Source organism: Alosa sapidissima, chromosome 7 (genome assembly GCF_018492685.1).
Source record: "Alosa sapidissima isolate fAloSap1 chromosome 7, fAloSap1.pri, whole genome shotgun sequence".
In the NCBI taxonomy this organism is placed as follows: Eukaryota; Metazoa; Chordata; class Actinopteri; order Clupeiformes; family Clupeidae; genus Alosa; species Alosa sapidissima.
The window spans coordinates 25,534,365-25,553,015 of record NC_055963.1 but is presented as its reverse complement, the minus strand read 5'-3'; the positions used below and the strand labels follow the sequence as shown (position 1 = coordinate 25,553,015).

The following is an 18,651-nucleotide window of genomic DNA, read 5'->3' as shown; positions in this document are numbered from 1 at the left end:
ACCCACTGACTTTTGCTTTTATTTAGAAGCAACTCTTTTAACGACCCGGAAGTTTCTGCTGCCCTATGCAGAAAAAAATGTCCTGTCAAATCTACTGTGGTAGGCTATTAGATAGCTATGGGTATTAGCCAACGAATCGGTGTTAGCCTTTGCCGTTTTATTTCCCACTCTGCTGCAATTTAATCTGTATGACAGTTAAGTAGACGAGGCTGTCTTAAAACAGTAGGGTCAGTGGGCGTAGAATAAATGGTTTCTGATTGATTCCACGCTTTTTAAAGTGAAAAGCCGATGTTTGTGCTTGGTGGTCAACGTCTGGGAAGGGAAGTGGCACCTGTGCCGTTATTCGTTTTGATAAGCTGTAGAGCAGACAACGGAGTATAGCAGCTAATTCACATGCGTTTTATGCTCTTAGATATGTTTTGACTACCACGAGAATGATGGAATTTGAGGAAAGCTCGCCCAGTTCGTGCGGGGATGGGATACCTCTACATGCCCGTCTACCGCACCCACCGTATCGGGTTAATGTTCAGAAGAGTAACGTATGCTCTCGTGCGTATTTTGTGGTAGTAATGGTCTTCTTCCATTTGTACATAATCAACGTCATTGGTCTACTCCTGTACGTACACTACAACACTGGAAACGGAGAAGTTAGATCAGTAGAGGAATCTGCCACGGAACCTAGCAGCAACATCCATCATCCTCCCTCTGATTCACATCCCTTTCGTCCTCCTGCCGATTCAGAACTGAACCTTGGACAGTCATATCGCCTTCCACGCTTAGAGGGAATTAGGGTGAGGACATGCAGTTTATAGGCTAATATTAAACATGCATGGTGGATTTTGAAAAACAAAACATAGGCCTATGAATATAAAACTTGTGACAGATAACTAAAGCACCTGTGTTGGGGAGTGTGGTTTATGAAGTTAAAAACACTTCCTCTTAGAAGACATTCTACATCTAATATCATATCACCCTTTTCTTTGCATGCATCTGTTTAGGTGGGCCATGTGCAGAGAGTATCTCTGGTAGATGATCGAGCCCATGAAATGCGGACTCTAAGTTTGAAACCCCTTCTGTTTGGTGAGATGATTTGCTTTAATTCCTTCAATGAAATGCCCATATTACTTGCTATCCCAAGGCTACTCCTGTGTCATAATATGGAAAAGTAGGATTATAAGCCTATTCATCAGCCATGCTCTGTTTCATAAACACAAAACTCAGACCGTTTATAAAAAAGTATTTATTGTAATTATTACAAATCTTTCTAGTTTTCATATAAAAACAAAACAACATATTTTTACTTTCAATCAAATATTATGTACATCACTGAAGTTTCATTTGCTGCAGCAGCGCCCTCTAGGGCCTGCTTCTTGGCACTTCAGGTGGGAAATGCCCCCACTCCTTCCTCGGAGATGAAAGAAAAAAAAGAAAAGCTTGTTCTCCTCCCACCCCCTATCCCCTACAACGATGGCGTTTCCACTTGCGGGCAGCGTTGGTTAGGTTCCTGTCGCGTTTGGACCAGCCATAGGCCTTGTTGACCAACAGTCTGTTGCCTGTTACGGTGCCCGTCACCAGAAATGTGCCCCCGTCAGGGTGGTGACGGCTCAGGTTGCCCACGCAGGTGGCGTCCCGCTCCAGCCAGAGGGACAGGCGCCCACGCATCTCCCCCCCGAGCAGAGGCCCGTGCTTCAGCACCTCTAGCCGAGAGCCCAGGGAGAATCTGGCCACCGCCGAGCTGCTGGAGTTCAGTCTGGTCAGACGCAGCTTCACCACTGGGAGGATGGAGAAGCAAGGGAGATAAGATGAGAAGGAGGAGAAAGAAATGTTATGAAAAAACTGATATTTAGGCTTCAGACAGTGTGCATGAACTTTTGGTGGTGACTATAGGATTTGATATGACCATTAAAAAAAAAGGCAATAGTAAAAAGTGAACAAAATCCTAAGGATAGGGAGGCAGGGAACCATTACTTACCAAAGTCACTTCTGCAAAAAATCTCTAACAACTCCTTGGGTGAGGTTGTCTCTTGTAGCTCACAGTCTTTACAGCTGGCCTGGGGAATGGCTGACACATAGAAGACAACATAGGGTGTAACTGCCATGCTATCGCTGTGAGTATGTGTATGGATAGTTAAATTCACTCTAATTGATTGATGCTTGGCGTCATAGGCTGCGTTTTTTATGTTGTGAACATATATGCTAGCGTTTAACTTACCCCATCGTCCGGTACTAGTGCTGTTTGTCTGTGAAACTGAGGAGATGCACATCAGATGGTCTTTGGGGAACTGGTCACACTGCAGTATTCGTGGCCAGGGGTAGCCATAGCAGTTCATGATGGGAGCGCAACTGTCCCTCACAGACTCACAAAGACTCCGACAAGGGGAGATCACCCTGAGAGGTGATAAGAAGGGATGAGGACCAGGGAAAATAGGTTAGAGTCTGATCCATCTGGTTTGCAATGGTATTGAGATGGAAAAGAAAAGGCTACACCTTATCAGAAATCAGAAATGTCTTTTGTCTTTTTATGTATTATTTGGAAGTGTGTAAACAAACATTGTTGTTTTCACTCGATTAAGTAAACGTGTGACCGCGCACATCCCTTTTCACCGTTTCGGATGGGTGCTGGTTCAGAGGAAATAGTTCAAAAGTAAAAGAGAGCTCGAAACGTTGCACGCATAATAAAAAACCTTCCATGGGAGCTATATGGTGTGCGGATCACTCTCTTTTACTTTTGTTTTCACTCGATTGCCACACGTTAACATGTAGTTCCAGAGTTTAATATAATTGTAAATGAAATTCAATATTAATCACTTACCATTAAAATATTCTTTCCAGTATATTTGTAAAATGGCAAAGGACTGACTTAAGAGACAATATCAGCTGGTGACTGACTGTACATTTCAGTTGAGAGCTTGTCATGACACAGCATATGAACATATCAGACAAATAGGAAGACTCAATAGGAAATAGGACATTACTCTTTTTAGCTCAAACAGTGCATCATATTATTTGTTAGTGGCCAAAAGATCATTTTGTTGTGAGTGCCCATGTTTTGTATGAGTGAGTTCAACATAGCAACAAAGTAAACTGTATGCTACATGTAGAAATCATGTCTGTCTATGTTTGTATGTCTGTAAGCACCGTTTTTCATACCCACTTAAGCAATTCATTCATCTGGGTATTAGTTTTATAGTGGGTTGAATATCTGTGTGTGTGTGTGTGTGTGTGTGTGTGTGTGTGTGTGTGTGTGTGTGTGTGTGTGTGTGTGTGTGTGTGTGTGTGTGTGTGTGTGTAATTTCATATTAAGAGCTCAGAGTTCATATCATATCCTGCTTATCGGTACGGGAAAAATGTGTGTGTGCGTGTGTGCACATCTGCATGTGTGTGTGTGTGCATGTGTGTGTGTGTATGTGCATGTGTGTGTGTGTGTGTGTGTGTGTAAGATGGCACAGAGATGGTCTCTTACCTGTCCAGGCAGACGGGCGCGAAAAGCGAGCAAAGGAAGATGCGGGCGTGCGGGTGGCACTGGCGGGCAAGCAGCGGCAGCCAGCTGGCGCTCTGCTGGACGGCCTCACCTGGCGACTCGTGCCCCAGCAGGTTGGGCAGGCGCATGCTGCCGTAGCCCAGGCCCTGACACAGCGCCATGTGGCTGGGTATGGGCACGCAGCGCGAGGACGCCCGCGGTTCCCACTGACCCCCGTCCAGCGCCATCCCCGAGACCGGCCTGAGACCAGACAGCAGCAACAGCAGGGACAGTAGGGACAGCTGTAGTGCAGACACGTACATATCCAAAGGTCCTGCAGGAGAAGCCAGGGGCAGGCTGTATGTGTGTGTGTCTGTGTGTTAGTGGGGATAGTCCTCTGTGGCAGGCAGGGGCAGTGCCTGGATAGGTGTATATATACTGGGCTCTGAGTGGTCACCTCTCCATGGGCGGGCCTTCCGGTATCTGATGTGTGTGTGTTGTGAGCGGTGAGGGGATGACTTTTGCTCAATGCATCCTGTGTTGTATTTCCATTTCTTGTGGGCATTGCCGTGTTTGAGAACATCTAGTATTCTGTTAAAGAGTCAATTGGATTAGGACACATTAAATAGTACCAGTGGCTGACTGAGCTTAATTGAATAACACATATGGATCATGTACTTGTAGTTCAGCAGACTTGGCTTAATATTCAAATGAGTTCTGTGTGTGTGTGTGTGTGTGTGTGTGTGTGTCTAAGTGTCTAAGCCTGTGTGTCTGAGCCTGTGTGTGGGACGTTAAGGTGTTATTTTTCTCCTGCTGTGAGAATAACCTGATTTCTGCCCAGACCAGCGCCTACTTCCTCTCCTGTCTCTTCCCGTGGCCCCAGGGAATACAAGCCCCCCTCATCCTCCCTCCCCCACGTCACACATAATTTCACCAGCCTAATGAGCAAATGAAAACTTTACTAGAGGACAGTAGCCAGCAGCTGCCTTTCCGGAAACATTTCATTAGCTGTGTGTGTGTGTGTGTGTGTGTGTGTGTGTGTGCGCGCACATGCTCAAGGCAGCCTAGAGAGAGAGAGAGAGACAGTAAGGACAATGTGCGATGATACTCACTAGTGAAACTCAAGTTCGCCCAAATCATCGGCTCCCACCCACTAGAACAATGGGCCCTTCAGAGTGACCCATTCATTTGGGGGCCCCTCTTCATTAGCACCTAGGAAGTGGCCAAAGCAGGCCAGGCTGGCCCCTCCACACACACACACACACACACACACACACACACACACACACACACACACACACACACACACACACACACACACACACACACACAGAGCCCCAGGGAGAAGACACACACTCATTAAACCCATATCCACAATCACTTATGCGACTGTTTACATGTAAACACCTGCTTCCACGCACTGTGGGACTTGAAGTGTTGGGACAAACACTTGGACTGCATGGCTGTAAGATTGTACAGTAATGTAATCAGCAACAATCAACAAAAGTGATCATGAAATGGATTTTGCTAAATGCTCTTAGCCAGCCCTTATTGATCAAGTATGCCCAGCACTAGCACTGATGATGTGATGATAACTGATGTTCCCTCTATTCTGTTTCACCTCAGAGTTTAATACCTCGTCTCCGGTGCTCGGTTCGACACAAAAGATCAAGGCCCTGTAATCCCACCAGGCGTTCTCACTCTGACGCACTCAGGCGGGGAGCACAAAGATCCACCTAAGCCAAAGAGATCCACATCGCAGGTCGTTCAGACTGGGCCTCTGATCCCTGATACCTGCCTGTTGCAAGTGCTCAAGCCTGACAAGCCTGATTACTGTGACGTTGATTAACACTGACTGACACCTGAGTGTGTGTGTGTGTGTGTCATCTTCAAGCAGGTTTGACAGTTTTGACTGTTTGACTTGATGCTTCTAACTGGTGTTTTGTGCAATACTTGTATTCAGAACTGTTTGAACTTTTGGATTGGACTAGCTGAGTTGCAACTCCCTTAGTATGGCCCATGGAAATATTCTTTTAATGTACAGAAAGACAAGTGCCCACAGATTGGGCAGCCATATTAGCAATAGCAATACAATTACTATTCTAAATTCTGTGTGTGGCTGATACATTCAGGTATCATACTTTGCTTGTGTGACTGTTGCCCTCTCAGTTCTATATAGCCTGCTTTCTGGCTCGTTTGTGAGATTTGGTCTTGGACTCAACATTGTCAGCATGATGCTTTTTGAGCTGTGCTAATGTTCGCTAATGCTAACCAGCCTGCACCTCTAAAGTTACCGCTAATCGGTTATGCTAAAATGCGTCTGTTTCTTTAGAGATCCCGGCCTTCCTGTCTGTGGAGGAGAGCAGCGTGGTGATGCAGCTGGCCCAGCTGAAGGGCCTGACGCAGAGCTCGCCCGCAGAGACCAAAGACGGACCAGAGGACCAACTCAGCCAGGAGGAGCTGTTCAGCCTGCTGGACCTCAACCAGGACGGCCTGCTCCAGAGAGAGGAGGTGAGGCATGATTCTCTCAGCTGCTCCTGTTGAACTTTACACAGCTTGGAGTGAGCATCCATTGAATGCTAGGCAGTTAATTAGGGAGCACACTTGGTAATAAAAAGGTCTTAACATACATACTACAAGCCTAATTGTATGTAAGCATCTCTTAAATGACAATGTAACGTAGGAAAGGCTTAAGCACAGTGGTCACAGGCGCATGTCGGTGTCCAGGTGCATGTTAGGCTCTGCTGAGCTGTCAATATTGTGTGTAGTCCATAGAATAATGTTATAACGATTGTAATTTAAGCACTCCAGTGAATGGGCTGTGGTTGACTCTACTTTGGGCTCTGGCAAATGTGTATTCTGTTTTTGTTGCTCAGATTCTGAGTTTGTCACACTCTCATGACGCATCCTGGCTCAGCGCGAACAACCTCCGGGAAATCCACTCTGGCCTAGAGAGCAACCCAGCTGGTAAGAGGAAGAGTGTGTGTGTGTGTGCGTGTGCGCGTGCGTGCGTGCGTGTGTGAAGATATGAGAGTCTGTATGGTCTTGTGTGTGTGTATAGTCTTGTGTGTGTGTGTGTGTGTGTGTGTGTGTGTGTGTGTGTGTATAGTCTTGTATGTGTATATAGTCTTGTGTGTGTGTGTGTGTGTGTGTGTGTGTGTGTGTGTGTGTGTGTGTGTGTGTGTGTATAGTCTTGTATGTGTATATAGTCTTGTGTGTGTGTGTGTGTGTGTGTGTGTGTGTGTGTGTGTGCGTGTGTGCGTGCGTGCATGCGTGAGTGTGCATGCATTCTTTGATCCCACGCAGTGACATAATACCCAGCCTTCAGGTTCCGGACCTGCCCCATCATTACTCATTAAAATCTCATTGTTTGGGTGGGGAAGTAGCCCAGATCTTAGCCCCCTAGGATCCCCCCACATACGCACACACCCATTATCACAAACACACACACACACTCAAACCCAGGCACATTCGCCACGTCACCCCCCCACCCCATATATGCGAGGTCCCCCTTCCGGTACCCCCCCCCCCCCCCCCCCCCCCGGCTCCATTGTGTGGCCTGTGGCCTGCTGGGGTTCGGTTCCGGAGGGGAAAAAGTGAACAAGCAGCCGCTGACCCGAGAGTAACGCACATAGAGGGAAAAATAACTTAGGTGTACCGGAATACACATTCAGAGTTCAGAGTGGGTTGCGTTATTGTGTGTGTGTGTGTGTGTGTGTGTGTGTGTGTGTGTGTGTGTGTGTGTGTATGGATGGGTGGGTGTGTGTGTGTATGTGTATTGTGTATTTATGCAAGAATGGGTGTGATTTGTATCATTATACTTATGTGTATGTCTTTGTTGTGTGCATGTGTGTGTGGTGTGGGGTGTACTGTGTGTGTGTGCACATGCGTGTAGGTGTTTTGTCTCTGCAGGAGTTCAGGCGTCTGAGTTGTGGTGTGTTCCAGAGAGATGGAGCTGCAGGGTCAGACTGGGACAAGTGGACTCAGCGGCGGCACAAGAGCACATACACACGCCTGCACCTCGGGCACGGAGCACACCGCACACTACAGAATATCAGGACCAGGTACACACACACACACACACACACACACACACACTCACACACACACTCTAGGGCTAGGTGGTATGGCCTAAAATTTAAAAGTATAATTTGAAGCATATCACTGTATATTCGTTTTTTCCTAAAATTTCAATATAAATGCTTCAGAATGGGAAAAGCACGATTATATGATTGCAATTCGTGTACTCTTAAGTAGGGTTGGGTATCGTTTGGGTTTAATCCGATACCGGTGCTAAATCGATACTTTTAAAACGGTGCCGGTGCCTGAACCGGTACTTTGTTTTTAAAATGTTTTAAATTAAAATGGTCTAAAGCATGAATTGCTTTTTTTATTGATAAGACAAATTTGAACATGAAATTAAACTGTTAAATTCAATTTATTATCAATATCGCATTACTCCTACGAATAATACATTTAAATGTTAAAACAGCTTGCCATGCATGCACACACAATGGTAAGCTCTGCTTTCAAGTTTACCCAGTGTAGGCGGTTTGCTAAAACCGGTATGTTAAAACCGCTTGCCATAGAACTGCCAGATCATGGACAACTGCATTTGCAAGCAAGCTAATCTAACTCTACTTTCCACTTAATTCAGTGTGTTTCCAAATGCTTCAAGAAATGTCATGTCTTAATCCATAACACGTAATAGTTTTGAACATGTTAGGCTACATGTCGGTGTTGAAGTGTTTAGATTCCCAGCGCTAGCCTAATAGGCATTTTAACAGCAACTATGGCTATGCGCTAACACCAGTCAGCTGAGTTTAATTAGCGATAACGTATGGAGATGTTTTCATAGCCTCTTTGACAGCTCAGTGACATCAGGTATGTAACCTACATATTTATGTTTTTGCCAGCTAACTTTTAACATGATCTTCATATTCATTGTGATGCTATATGGGCCTCATGCACATGAAATATTAATACCATGCCATTATGTTGTTTAGAACACACCGTGAAATAAAGTTTTCACCTTACAACTTTGCTGATAACATTTCAAATAAATGCCAGTTAGCGCATTAGCAAGGATATTGTGTAACGTATAGGCTACTGTTGATGTTGTTTCATAGCCTTTTGCTTGTGTGTAGTTAGGCCCACTGCTAGATTTTGACAGAATCGAGCTCGCGATATGGCTCACGCAAGCTGTCAAACACTGTCCACTAGCCTATGTGGTGCACCCCTCTGGTTTATACATCCAGTGTTTGTGTTCGCTAACTGTATCTGAATGTGTTGCTATCAGAGCAAGACAGAGATGGCGCATGACATGCAGTGATGCCTCGTATAAAAAAAATAATAATAAAAAACGCTATTTAAGCACCGAAATGAGGCACCGAAATCCACGTTGTTATTCGATGCAGTTACTACCGTTTGCGTCGGCACAGGTGCCATATTAGAACCGTGTTTCGGTGCCCAATGCTACTCTTAAGAGTCTGGCTAGGACATATTTCACATTGCACAGAGGTATGCTTTAGTAAATACCTCTTTCTTCTGTTATTTCAGGCATTGGCATAATTGCTCCTGCTTTCCAGCACAAATTCTTGCATTGTCTTAGTGTGCATGTTTACATGGCCACATTGACAGCAGCGTCAATGGCAAATTCATGCCAAATACCTTTGACACCCTACATATACTCATCATCATTATACACACTAACAGGGTTTGCGTCTTGGAGAGGAAGCACTGCATTTTAAATAGCATCAGGACTAGGACACACAAACACACAAACACACACACACACGTGCGCGCACGCACACACACACACACACACACACACTCTTATACTAGTCATTGGGCGAAAGAGCTCACCATGCATTCTAGAATATCAGGAACAGCTATCAAGTGCTCTGAAGCATCAGTGCCAACAGTTTCTCTCTATACAGGTTGTGTAAATGTTTGGGTAGGGTCACCCATAGTAAACAAATCTTTCTGCCTGTCCAGATCTTTAATCAATTGAAATGTGATCAAACTCCATTCTCAGCATCAATAAAACATTCCTATTGTTAATCAACCTGGTTTTAAAATATTTATTACCACTTCTGTGTTTTAAGTACACCAACACAGTGCTTCACCCATTAATGAATAACCACCAGGAACAACATTTTTGCATGACAGCAGAAGACCAAACACACTGTGAATATTTCTTTCAGGGAACACAAATGCATTTGTTTGTTTTTTGTAATGACTTTGTCTTTCTGTTTACTCCAATATCCAATCAGAGTGACGCGTTTCTCTCGCCTGCCCTCGTCATTGGTGGAGCTCAGTGAGCCTCTGGAGGTGGTGCGCTATGAGCAAGGTGGCTATAGCCATGCCCACTACGACAGCAGCTCGACCCGGGCTGATGCCAGCTGTGCACACACTCACTTGGCGGCAAACATCTCGACACCCAACCAGATCCCTTGCAGGTGTGTGTGTGTGTGTGTGTGTGTGTGTGTGTGTGTGTGTGTGTGTGTGTATGTACAGTATGAGTGCAAATGCGTGGTTGTGTGTGTATATATGTACGTGAGTGCTTATATGTGTGAGTGTGTGCTTGAAACCTGGGCACACACTCACCTGGCGGCCACATCCCACCTGATCCCCTGCAGTTGTGTGTGTGTGCATGTGTGCTTGTGTGCGTGCATGTGAGTGTGGTTGTGTGTACTTGCATGTGAAGCTCTATGAAGAGGAGATTTCGCAAGCAGGGAGACAGAACCGTCAGAAGATCAGACAAATGATACTAAATTAATTCTCAGATTTCTTCCACACTTAGATCTATTTATTATACTATAGATGCCTTTATCAGACAGTTATGATTTGCTTCCTTTTGTGAATTGTGGCAAGGTTTTGTGTCTACAATATCTGAAAACACAGCAACACATATCAAGCCAAAAAGTTAAAGTAAAGAACAAAATCTATGGACTTGTAACACATGTACGTTTTCTACTGAATGGGATTTGCTGAAGACTTGCGAGCCAAGACAATTTTGAATTGAATTTTAAATAAATTTTCTCCTTGCGTCTTTAATTAATAATCCTGTGCAGCCTGTCCGAATCTTTCTAATTACCATCTCAGTTCAACTGCGGAGTGCCTCGTCACACTGTTAGTCCCCTCAGCTTAGTCGCTGTGTGCAGCCTAGATGGAGCAGGAGAGCGGGGCACTGTATTGCAGTTGTGCTGACTGATGTTGCATGTGGGTGGTTGCAGGTACATGACTGTGTTGCTGTACCTGAACACTGTGGAGGATGGGGGCGAAACCAGCTTCCCAGTGGCAGACAACAGGACCTATGAAGAGGGGGTGAGTAACCTTCTACAGACATACGGGGATTTCAGCACCACATACATTGGACTGTGCCACAGAGAGGGTCAGACTGACTTTTTTTCAGTCTTTATTAATGAGTAAAAAAGCGGAGGTATTACAACATCAGCATGGTTCACTGTTTCTCGTCATACTGTAAGAAAGGCAAAGTCAGGGCTGTTCAATTTAAGCTTTCCATGTATCTGATTGAATCGTGTATGGAACATAGACAAGTAAAATCTGTATAATCTCTCTTCTGTCACTTCATTTCCCCATGCCTGTGTGTGTGTGTGTGTGTGTGTTAGGCGCTGGGAGATCTCACAAAGCAGTACTGTGACAAGGGCAATCTGAAAGTGAAACCAGCTGCCGGGACGGCACTTCTCTGGTACAATCATCTGTCAGATGGCTACGGTATGATAATGTTATAGTCACCCCTAACATTATAAGCACTTGGCCGCAATTATCCATAATATCCATAATCTGCTGGAATAATTGCTGGAAATATATGGAAATAACTAACTTTGACATGAGAGAATAGGACTAAATGGACCCCTCCCCCCTCCCCCCAGCAGCATTCTTGGTAGGGTCTTGCCAGCAGGCAGGTGTTGGAGGAAAGAAGAGACTTGATTTTCTTTTCTGGGCATTACAGGGTGGATGGGGGAGCTGGATGAGTACTCTCTGCATGGTGACTGTGCGGTGACCCGTGGCCCAAAGTGGGTCGGGAGCGTTTGGGTCAACGTCGACCCGGACCAGCAGCGTCAGGCTCACTACCAGCGCCTGGTCTCCTGGCAACCAGAGAGCAGATCCCCTCATTCCACTCACACCGACCTCCACCAGGATTTGTGATGGCTACAGATTGGTCCCCTGTCATCAAGAGAGTCAACCGAAGCTTATCCCAAGGTCAGGGATTTTAATTAATTATTTATTTTCTCTGGTACATAAGGGACGCTGGCCAAGTGGAAGTGTTTTATGTGTGTTTCACTCAGTCGTTTACAGTTTGTTTATCACATGGTTCAGGAGTATGCAGTTTGCTCACTGGTTTGTTAATTTATTGATCTGTTCACTGGTTTATTTATTTATATTTTGTTGGATATGTATTTATTGTTCTGATTCTTTATGAATGTATAAGGTTTGTTTATGGCAAGAATGAAATGTATCTTTATTAAATTATTATTGTTATCAAATTATTATTATCAAATACAGCGTTCTAATTAAACTGTTATTTATTCTGGGAAAGGCGTGAGTGGTCCTTGCTTTCAATAACCTGCAGTATAATTTACGTCCACGGCATGGCGCCAGTGATGTAAACGTGTGTGTGAAATTCTGTGTCAAACGCTCTATACCAGAGACTTTCTAATGAGGAGACACAGCACTCAAAAAATCCTCCATAGAAATGCATGGTGTTAGTTTGTAACGTCAATATGGCCGTTGTCTACACATATCACACCCCTTCCTCGGCAAAATGTCGACATGTGAATACATTGAGCCAATCATGTGGTGTGGTGTGAATACATTGAGCCAATGATATGGTGTGTTGTGAAGACATCGTGCCAATCATGTGTTGTGAACTCGCCGCTGGAGCAAGATTGGTGTCGTGAAGCCTTGCGCACGCGCATTTCTGCCGAATAGGATTCTCGATGTGCCCAAAAAGCGTTGCAATATGGCCGCTGAGTGGAGGGACTTGCCTAAAAGGACTGTCTATACTTCACTAGGCCTACACAGTTTATTGGGGAGTGGTAATCAACGTCTACTGTACCTACAAGAAGCAACAACGTAATGACTCAGCAAGTCAAGTACATACAGTTTCTCTTTCCCCATAACAACCTCACTTCCTTTTTCCAAAAACAGCCCTACGTGTTTTGTGTGTTTTTAACGGCTGGCTGGAATAAAATGTATTTGATATGACAATTAAATATGACTTCTGGCGCATGTTCAAGTTTGTGTAGCTACTGAGGTAGCCTAGTGAGTGTAGCCTACTAAATATAAAGGATTTACTGTTTTAGGAATCAATATGTTCACATGCATATGTATATTATTGGGGTAAAAGTAGGCTAATGATGAACGATTTGATAAGAGGAGTAGGGTATTAATGTCATCAGCATCATTGTCATCGGAACTATGGTCCGGACAGAAAAGGCCTCCGGAATGTTTCCTTAGGGTCCCTATGACAACTATGATATAATAATTATATCAACATTCTCTTGACTTATTGGAAATAGAACCCAATGTCAAAACAGCGTCTGTGGATAATTCCTTGGTAGACCCTGGAAAGGGGGAGAACATCCTGAAGGTAGGTAAGGCGCAATGTATATACATTGTGTGGCTAAAATGCCGGGGTTTCAACCAAATGCTTACGCAGATTGTTAAGCCATTACATCAATGAGGCTATATCAGATAACCTGCGATTGCATATTGCCGGAAACAGACATTTGGATAAGGCGTGTGCGCGCTTCTACCACAAGACTTCTAGGCTACTGTAAAATGCCTTTGAGCATTAAAACTCCGCCCAGCAACACAGCATTAAATCTATAGTGATCTTGCATGCATCCACGCTCTTTTAAACGAAAGGATGCTGGAATGAAAATCACTTGTCACAAGGTCACAGCTGCATTCACAGCCTTTTAGACAGTACATTCTAATAGGGTGCTCGCGGCATCTTTCACAGGGTAGCCTAGGCCTACGTGTTTTTCTCAAGTGCCTCAATGGCACACGAATCAACTAGTGCATCGTGTTCTGTTCGCAGTTAAATGTAACTTAATAACACAACGCAACTTATAGTTTTTTCCAGAAGCCGAGGATTTATCTGGGTCCAAGATGCGTATGGCAAGATACAATTTAACAGCAATGTAGATTTAAAACCGTGCGGTGGAACGCTCCTCGATTGGCCAATCACAAACCTAGAACTTGCGCAAGTAGGGGGGCGCTCCGGCGACTCGACGGCGCTTTAGTCGACGATGTGAGGCTTACATTCCCACCGATGAAGCGAGACAGTTGCGACGTGCATCACGTCCATCTCTCAGATACACCTGATTAATCAACAAAGAACAGCGGACACCTCAAGACTTATTATCACTTTCCTTTAACCTTCATCCATGCGATTCTTCAGGCTTACCTTCAAGTGCTTTGTCGACTGCTTCTGAGTCCCACGTTTCCAACGTCTGTCTGCGACGCATTGAAAATAACCCATATTGGATTGTAACCTGACAGATTCTGAAATATAGCCGACGATCAATTTATACCCTATCCTAAGACGACAGTTACCACCCAGAGAAAACGTTAGCCAACCTAAAACTGAAGAACTGAAAAACGCGTCAGTTTCTGAGACGCTAACAATCATTCCATTCATTAAATCATTGGACTAAACGTTAGCCCTACGCTATTTAATCAGCGCAACATGTCGCCTGAAGTGGGGGAGCAAATACCAAGTAAGGATTATTATTATTACTATTATTATTATTATTATCATCATTAATATTAATATTATACTATTATTACTAGGCCCTATTATTAGTAGCCTAGGCTATTAGACATGCCTATTGTTTTCTAATTCCCATGATCATAGGCTACGTCTATTCTTATAGAATGGCTGGAATTACTAACTACAGTGGCAAAGACGCCCAGCGCCGTTCTTTCATGATTTTTTACAACTTAGCCAGCCTATTATAATGTCTGCCTGTAGCCTAGGTGTTGGCAACAGTGGGCAGTGGATTTTACGCAATGGATTTTAGCACGCAATAGTGGAACGCCAGACTCGGCGTAGTCTTGGTTACTAGTATAAATTGTAGCGTCGGAGTGTAACAGAATGGTGATGTAGCGGCGGAAAGGTAGTCTGCTTACATTAGGAAGCAGACACCTTATGTCCCTTAAAAAACCCTTTAGGTCTTGGTGAGGCAACCGCACACTCGAGATGTGCACCTGCCACTGCATGTTGGATAACTCGACTGCGAGAGCCAGAATTCAGCAATGCTGCCCAGGGTGACTTTGAACAGCCCTAACTCTGACAGATAGACAAGAGGTAGGCCTACTGTACCCTATGTGATCAGTGTGGATATAGCTTACTCACTTGGGCAGGCATTTCCTTATAATAACTGAAAAAAAGAAATGTGAGCTATACTGAGAGTACTGCTGGATAAATGACTCATCTACCTTCTCTCTCTCCATCTGCCTTGCCACTCATGGGAACCACTCTGATCTGGAATGAACTGCTTTCCTAGCGTCCAGATTGGAGTGGTTGACACTGATGTCATAGGAACACAGCAATGAACTGATGAATTTGAGTGTGTCTGTTTATGGGACCTTAGGGTGAGATAAAGGTGTGTGTGTGTGCCTGGCTGTGTGCATCAGTGTGTGTGTGTGTGTGTGTGTGTGTGTCATGGTTGAGGTGGCCAGACAGACAGAAGCCACTTTATTCCTCAGTTTGGTGGGCAGAGGGAAGCAGGTGGGTGTGAGCTGCGGAGACTGACCATAGCTGTCTGTCGTTGTCTGTGTTTGCATCTAGCTACAGGGCAGACATGCAGACAGGCCTGATGAGGACTGGCTTTTTGCCCTTTTTCCCATTAGTAATGGACTTACAATGGGAGTCTTGAAAATGTTTGGCTTATAATGTTATTCTGGTGTTATTCACCGCTAGCGAGAGCCTGCAAACCTGCAAACAAAAATCCTCATATTATTTATAGCGTGGGGCAGGGCGGGATATTTATTTTGCTATTAAATTCATAGTTTAGATTCAGTTATGTCTACATACATTGTGTGGTGTTGCCTTTTGAAAAGTTGTAAGGGTAAAGCACATCCCTCTGCATGTAAAGTCTAATGTCTGTTTTCTCAGCAGCAAGGAATGTGACATATATAACATATGTAATGAGTCTTTCTCTCTCTCTCTCTTTCTTTTTCTGTCCCTCTCTCCCCCATTCAGGGGATGTTGGGTTCTCCAAGGTAGAGGGGATGGAGATGGGTGCTGATGAGGATGAGGAGGGGGAGCTCGGCCACCCATTGGTCACCGGGCTGGGCTTATGCGCCAGCGATGCATGTGACAATGGCCCGGGGACGGCGGCGGTGGCGATCCCTGTCCACTCCATGTGCACATGCGGAGGCGGAGGTGGCGTGTGCGTCTGTGAGGGCCCAGGTTGCCCTCTGGCTCAGGCGGACCGGCAGACATGGAGCAGACAGATGGACTTCATCATGTCCTGCGTGGGATTCGCCGTCGGCCTCGGCAACGTCTGGAGGTTCCCCTACCTCTGCTACAAGAACGGAGGAGGTGAGAGGCAGAAGGAATGTGTCTGGCTGAGTGTTTTGTTTTGGTGTCTCCTTTGCACTCTGTTTCTGTCTCCCCTCTCTCTTTCCATGTGTCATCCTATCTGTCACTCATGTTGGTTGTCTTCATCTTTCTGTCTCCCGCTGAAATTCAACCAAATGAGTTTTATTAGCATGACAGATATGTTTGCATTGCCCAAGCAGAACATTTATATAAGTTTACATAGAGAATACATCCAAGATATGCACCCCAAATAGATGTGCATCCAAGATTAACAAACAAACTGGTGAGTGAGTATGTATGTGTGTTTTGTTAGTGTATACGGCTTGTGTGTGTGTGTGTTTCTTTCTCTCTCTCTCTCTCTCTCTCTCTCTCTCTCTCTCTCTCTCTCTCTCTTCTTTTCATGCGTCATCCTATCTGTCACTCATGTTTGATATAGTCTTCATTTTTCTGTCTTCCGATCTCTCTTTCACTCACTCACTCACTCTCTCTCACACACACACACACATACAGTACATAGCTTGAATGTTATGAGGGATGTTGTGTTCTTAATTTAGTTCATTCATACCACAAACACAGCTTCTGTTTCTCTTTCAGTCCCAGCCACCTCTGTCTGTGCTGGCCTAGCCTAGCCTGGCCTGGCCCTGCACTGCCCCGTTCACTTCTCTAGTGGCCAGTGTCTTATCTGCATCCATTCCTCCCAGTCAGCCACATTGTACGCACATAAACGTACATGAAGGGAGTGCTCCTGATTATCCTTTCTCCTATCGCCCCCCGTCCGCCCCCTCCACTCTCTCCCCCTCTTTCTTTCTCTCTCTCTCTCTCTCTCTCTCTCTCTCTCTCAGGGTCTATCTTGTGACCCTGATAGTGTCAAGGCAGCCAGGAAATCACATAGAGGTGCTCTCTCTTCATGAGGTTGAGTTACCACACGCACAATAGCAGCTTGTTCCATTGCTCCTCTCTCTCTCTCTCTCTCTCTCTCTGTCTGTCTCTGTGTCTACCTGTGTGGTGTTACTCACTGCCTGGCGTGAGCCTGCAAATCTGCAAACGTTTTCCTCTTATGATTAATCGGGTGGGCCAGGGTATTTGTTTTGCATTGCACTTACAGTAATAGTTTGGATTTGGTTATGTAGGCCATGCATGTCGTTGTTTTCAAACGTTTTGAGGGTTGTGAGGCACATCTCTCTGTCTGCACGCTAAGCCTAATGAGCTGTATTAGATGACAACAGAGCAGGGGCGAGTCTGCTGGGCTTTGTCTTGGCAGGAGGCTGACCGGAGCTGGCTTTCGCTTTCTCCACAGAGGCCAGCTGCACACTATCCTCCCCCAAGAAAAAGTCTCTGTCAGCCTAGGTACAGAGAGGCAGTCTGTGGCGATAACCTTCAGACACATACTAAAAGGCTGCCTGTCAAAATGGCAGTTAACTACCTCAATCTCTTTAATTCTGTCTACCTTGCTTTTTCTGTCACTGTCTTCTGTTCAGATAGATAGATAGATAGATAGATAGATACTTTATTGATCCCCAAGGGGAAATTCAAGACATGTAACTCCAAGACTATCTCATTTATGCCAGCAGTTTTTTCTACACAATTCTCTCCTCCTCCTCCTCCTTCTCCTTCTCCTCCTCTGTCTGCCTGTATCTGTGTTGCTCTCCCTGCTGCTGCTACTGATATTTTTCCATATAAGGCTACAGTTTTATGATGCTTCGCTCCAGTCCTGTGAAACAGCGAATGACAGAGGGAGAGAACCCTCTTTAGTTCAATGGCTCCCGCTTTTTCAAATTCTTCCTCTCTCGTTCATTCTGACCTCCTGCTGTTTTCAATTCAGGCCGTCTGTGTGTATGTGTGTGTGTGTGTTTGTATGAGTGTGTGTGTATTCCTAGTCTGAAGCTCTCCAGCAGCCACCCCCTTTCACCTTGTATGTGCGTCATTCTCATGTGACTCTTGCCATCTCCCCCTATCGGTTTCCTTTATTGGTACAATCCTCCATATATTTGTTTTATAATAAGCATACCAATGTCTTGAGATGTGGATGTGTGTGTGTGTGTGTGTGTGTGTGTGTGTGTGTGTGTGTGTATTGGGGGCCATGTTGTGTCTGTCCACGGCCTCCTGGAGTTTCTTGTATTGTATTCTACTGACCACTGGAGAGTTACTGTTGCCACAGCAGCAGGCCAGTCAGGAGAGAATGGCAACAAAAACAATGACTTTTAAATGAGAATAAACTCAAATCCATAAATATCACTATCACTTGCTCCCCTCCCTCCTCTTCCTCCATCTCCCTTGGAGAGTCAGGCCTTCACACATTTCAAGGGCAGTGTCACCCACACAGATTTCTGAAAAGCAGTTATATTGTTTTTGTCTTCTGGTATCACCCCTCACTGATTATGACTCTATGAGGGCACGTACTGTTACAAAATGCCACACCACTTCTCAAGGATGCTCGTAACAATGTCAACCACTCCAGTTATACAAATATATGGGTGGAATTCTTTTTTTGTGTGTGTGTCCGTCTCTTTCCTTTCATACTCATTGTCATTTCTGGTGAGATATGAATGTCTTGTTTGTTTTATTTCTTTGTCAAGACCTTCAGTGTAGCGAACAGCAGTGTTTTCCA

At 45.0% G+C, this 18,651-nt stretch overlaps 3 protein-coding genes across 5 annotated transcripts in view; 2 read left to right on the top strand and 1 right to left on the bottom strand.

Moving 5' to 3' along the window:
• Positions 1–62: 62 nt before the first annotated feature.
• Positions 63–12,007, top strand: p4htma (prolyl 4-hydroxylase, transmembrane a). The gene is made up of 9 exons (XM_042096677.1): positions 63–791; positions 999–1,080; positions 5,793–5,971; positions 6,337–6,427; positions 7,356–7,524; positions 9,736–9,921; positions 10,699–10,789; positions 11,095–11,200; positions 11,439–12,007. Exons 1-9 carry the CDS (start codon positions 435–437, stop codon positions 11,633–11,635), a joined length of 1,458 nt encoding a protein of 485 aa, XP_041952611.1. The 5' UTR covers positions 63–434; the 3' UTR covers positions 11,636–12,007.
• LOC121712753 (secreted frizzled-related protein 5) lies at positions 1,383–3,783 on the bottom strand. The gene is made up of 4 exons (XM_042096678.1): positions 3,464–3,783; positions 2,213–2,388; positions 1,973–2,062; positions 1,383–1,772 (listed from the first exon to the last, which is right to left on the bottom strand). Exons 1-4 carry the CDS (start codon positions 3,781–3,783, stop codon positions 1,453–1,455), a joined length of 906 nt encoding a protein of 301 aa, XP_041952612.1. The 3' UTR covers positions 1,383–1,452.
• Positions 12,008–12,999: 992 nt separating the features above from the next.
• The window catches only part of si:ch211-117c9.5 (sodium- and chloride-dependent creatine transporter 1), an 18,631-nt gene continuing 12,979 nt past the window's right edge, over positions 13,000–18,651 (top strand). Inside the window, exons 1-2 of one of the 3 annotated variants that reach the window (XM_042096675.1) lie at positions 13,000–13,079; positions 15,702–16,043. In XM_042096675.1, the coding sequence (XP_041952609.1) occupies positions 15,731–16,043 (313 nt within the window). In that variant the 5' untranslated portion in view covers positions 13,000–13,079; positions 15,702–15,730. Of the gene's footprint in view, positions 13,080–13,620; positions 14,215–14,402; positions 14,805–15,701; positions 16,044–18,651 lie in introns of those variants that run through there. The other 2 variants (XM_042096674.1, XM_042096676.1) reach the window with 2 other exon arrangements.

Bases quoted from the DNA above. Each gene is read 5' to 3' on its own strand.
- p4htma (XM_042096677.1), top strand. From the start codon at position 435: ATGATGGAATTTGAGGAAAGCTCGCCCAGTTCGTGCGGGGATGGGATA. The intron at 5,972-6,336 runs GTGAGGCATGAT...TTTGTTGCTCAG, and splicing joins GCCTGCTCCAGAGAGAGGAG to ATTCTGAGTTTGTCACACTC. The intron at 11,201-11,438 runs GTATGATAATGT...TGGGCATTACAG, and splicing joins TCATCTGTCAGATGGCTACG to GGTGGATGGGGGAGCTGGAT.
- LOC121712753 (XM_042096678.1), bottom strand. From the start codon at position 3,783: ATGTACGTGTCTGCACTACAGCTGTCCCTACTGTCCCTGCTGTTGCTG. The intron at 2,389-3,463 runs GTAAGAGACCAT...ATCACCTCTCAG, and splicing joins GCGCCCGTCTGCCTGGACAG to GGTGATCTCCCCTTGTCGGA. The intron at 2,063-2,212 runs GTAAGTTAAACG...TCTATGTGTCAG, and splicing joins CACTAGTACCGGACGATGGG to CCATTCCCCAGGCCAGCTGT.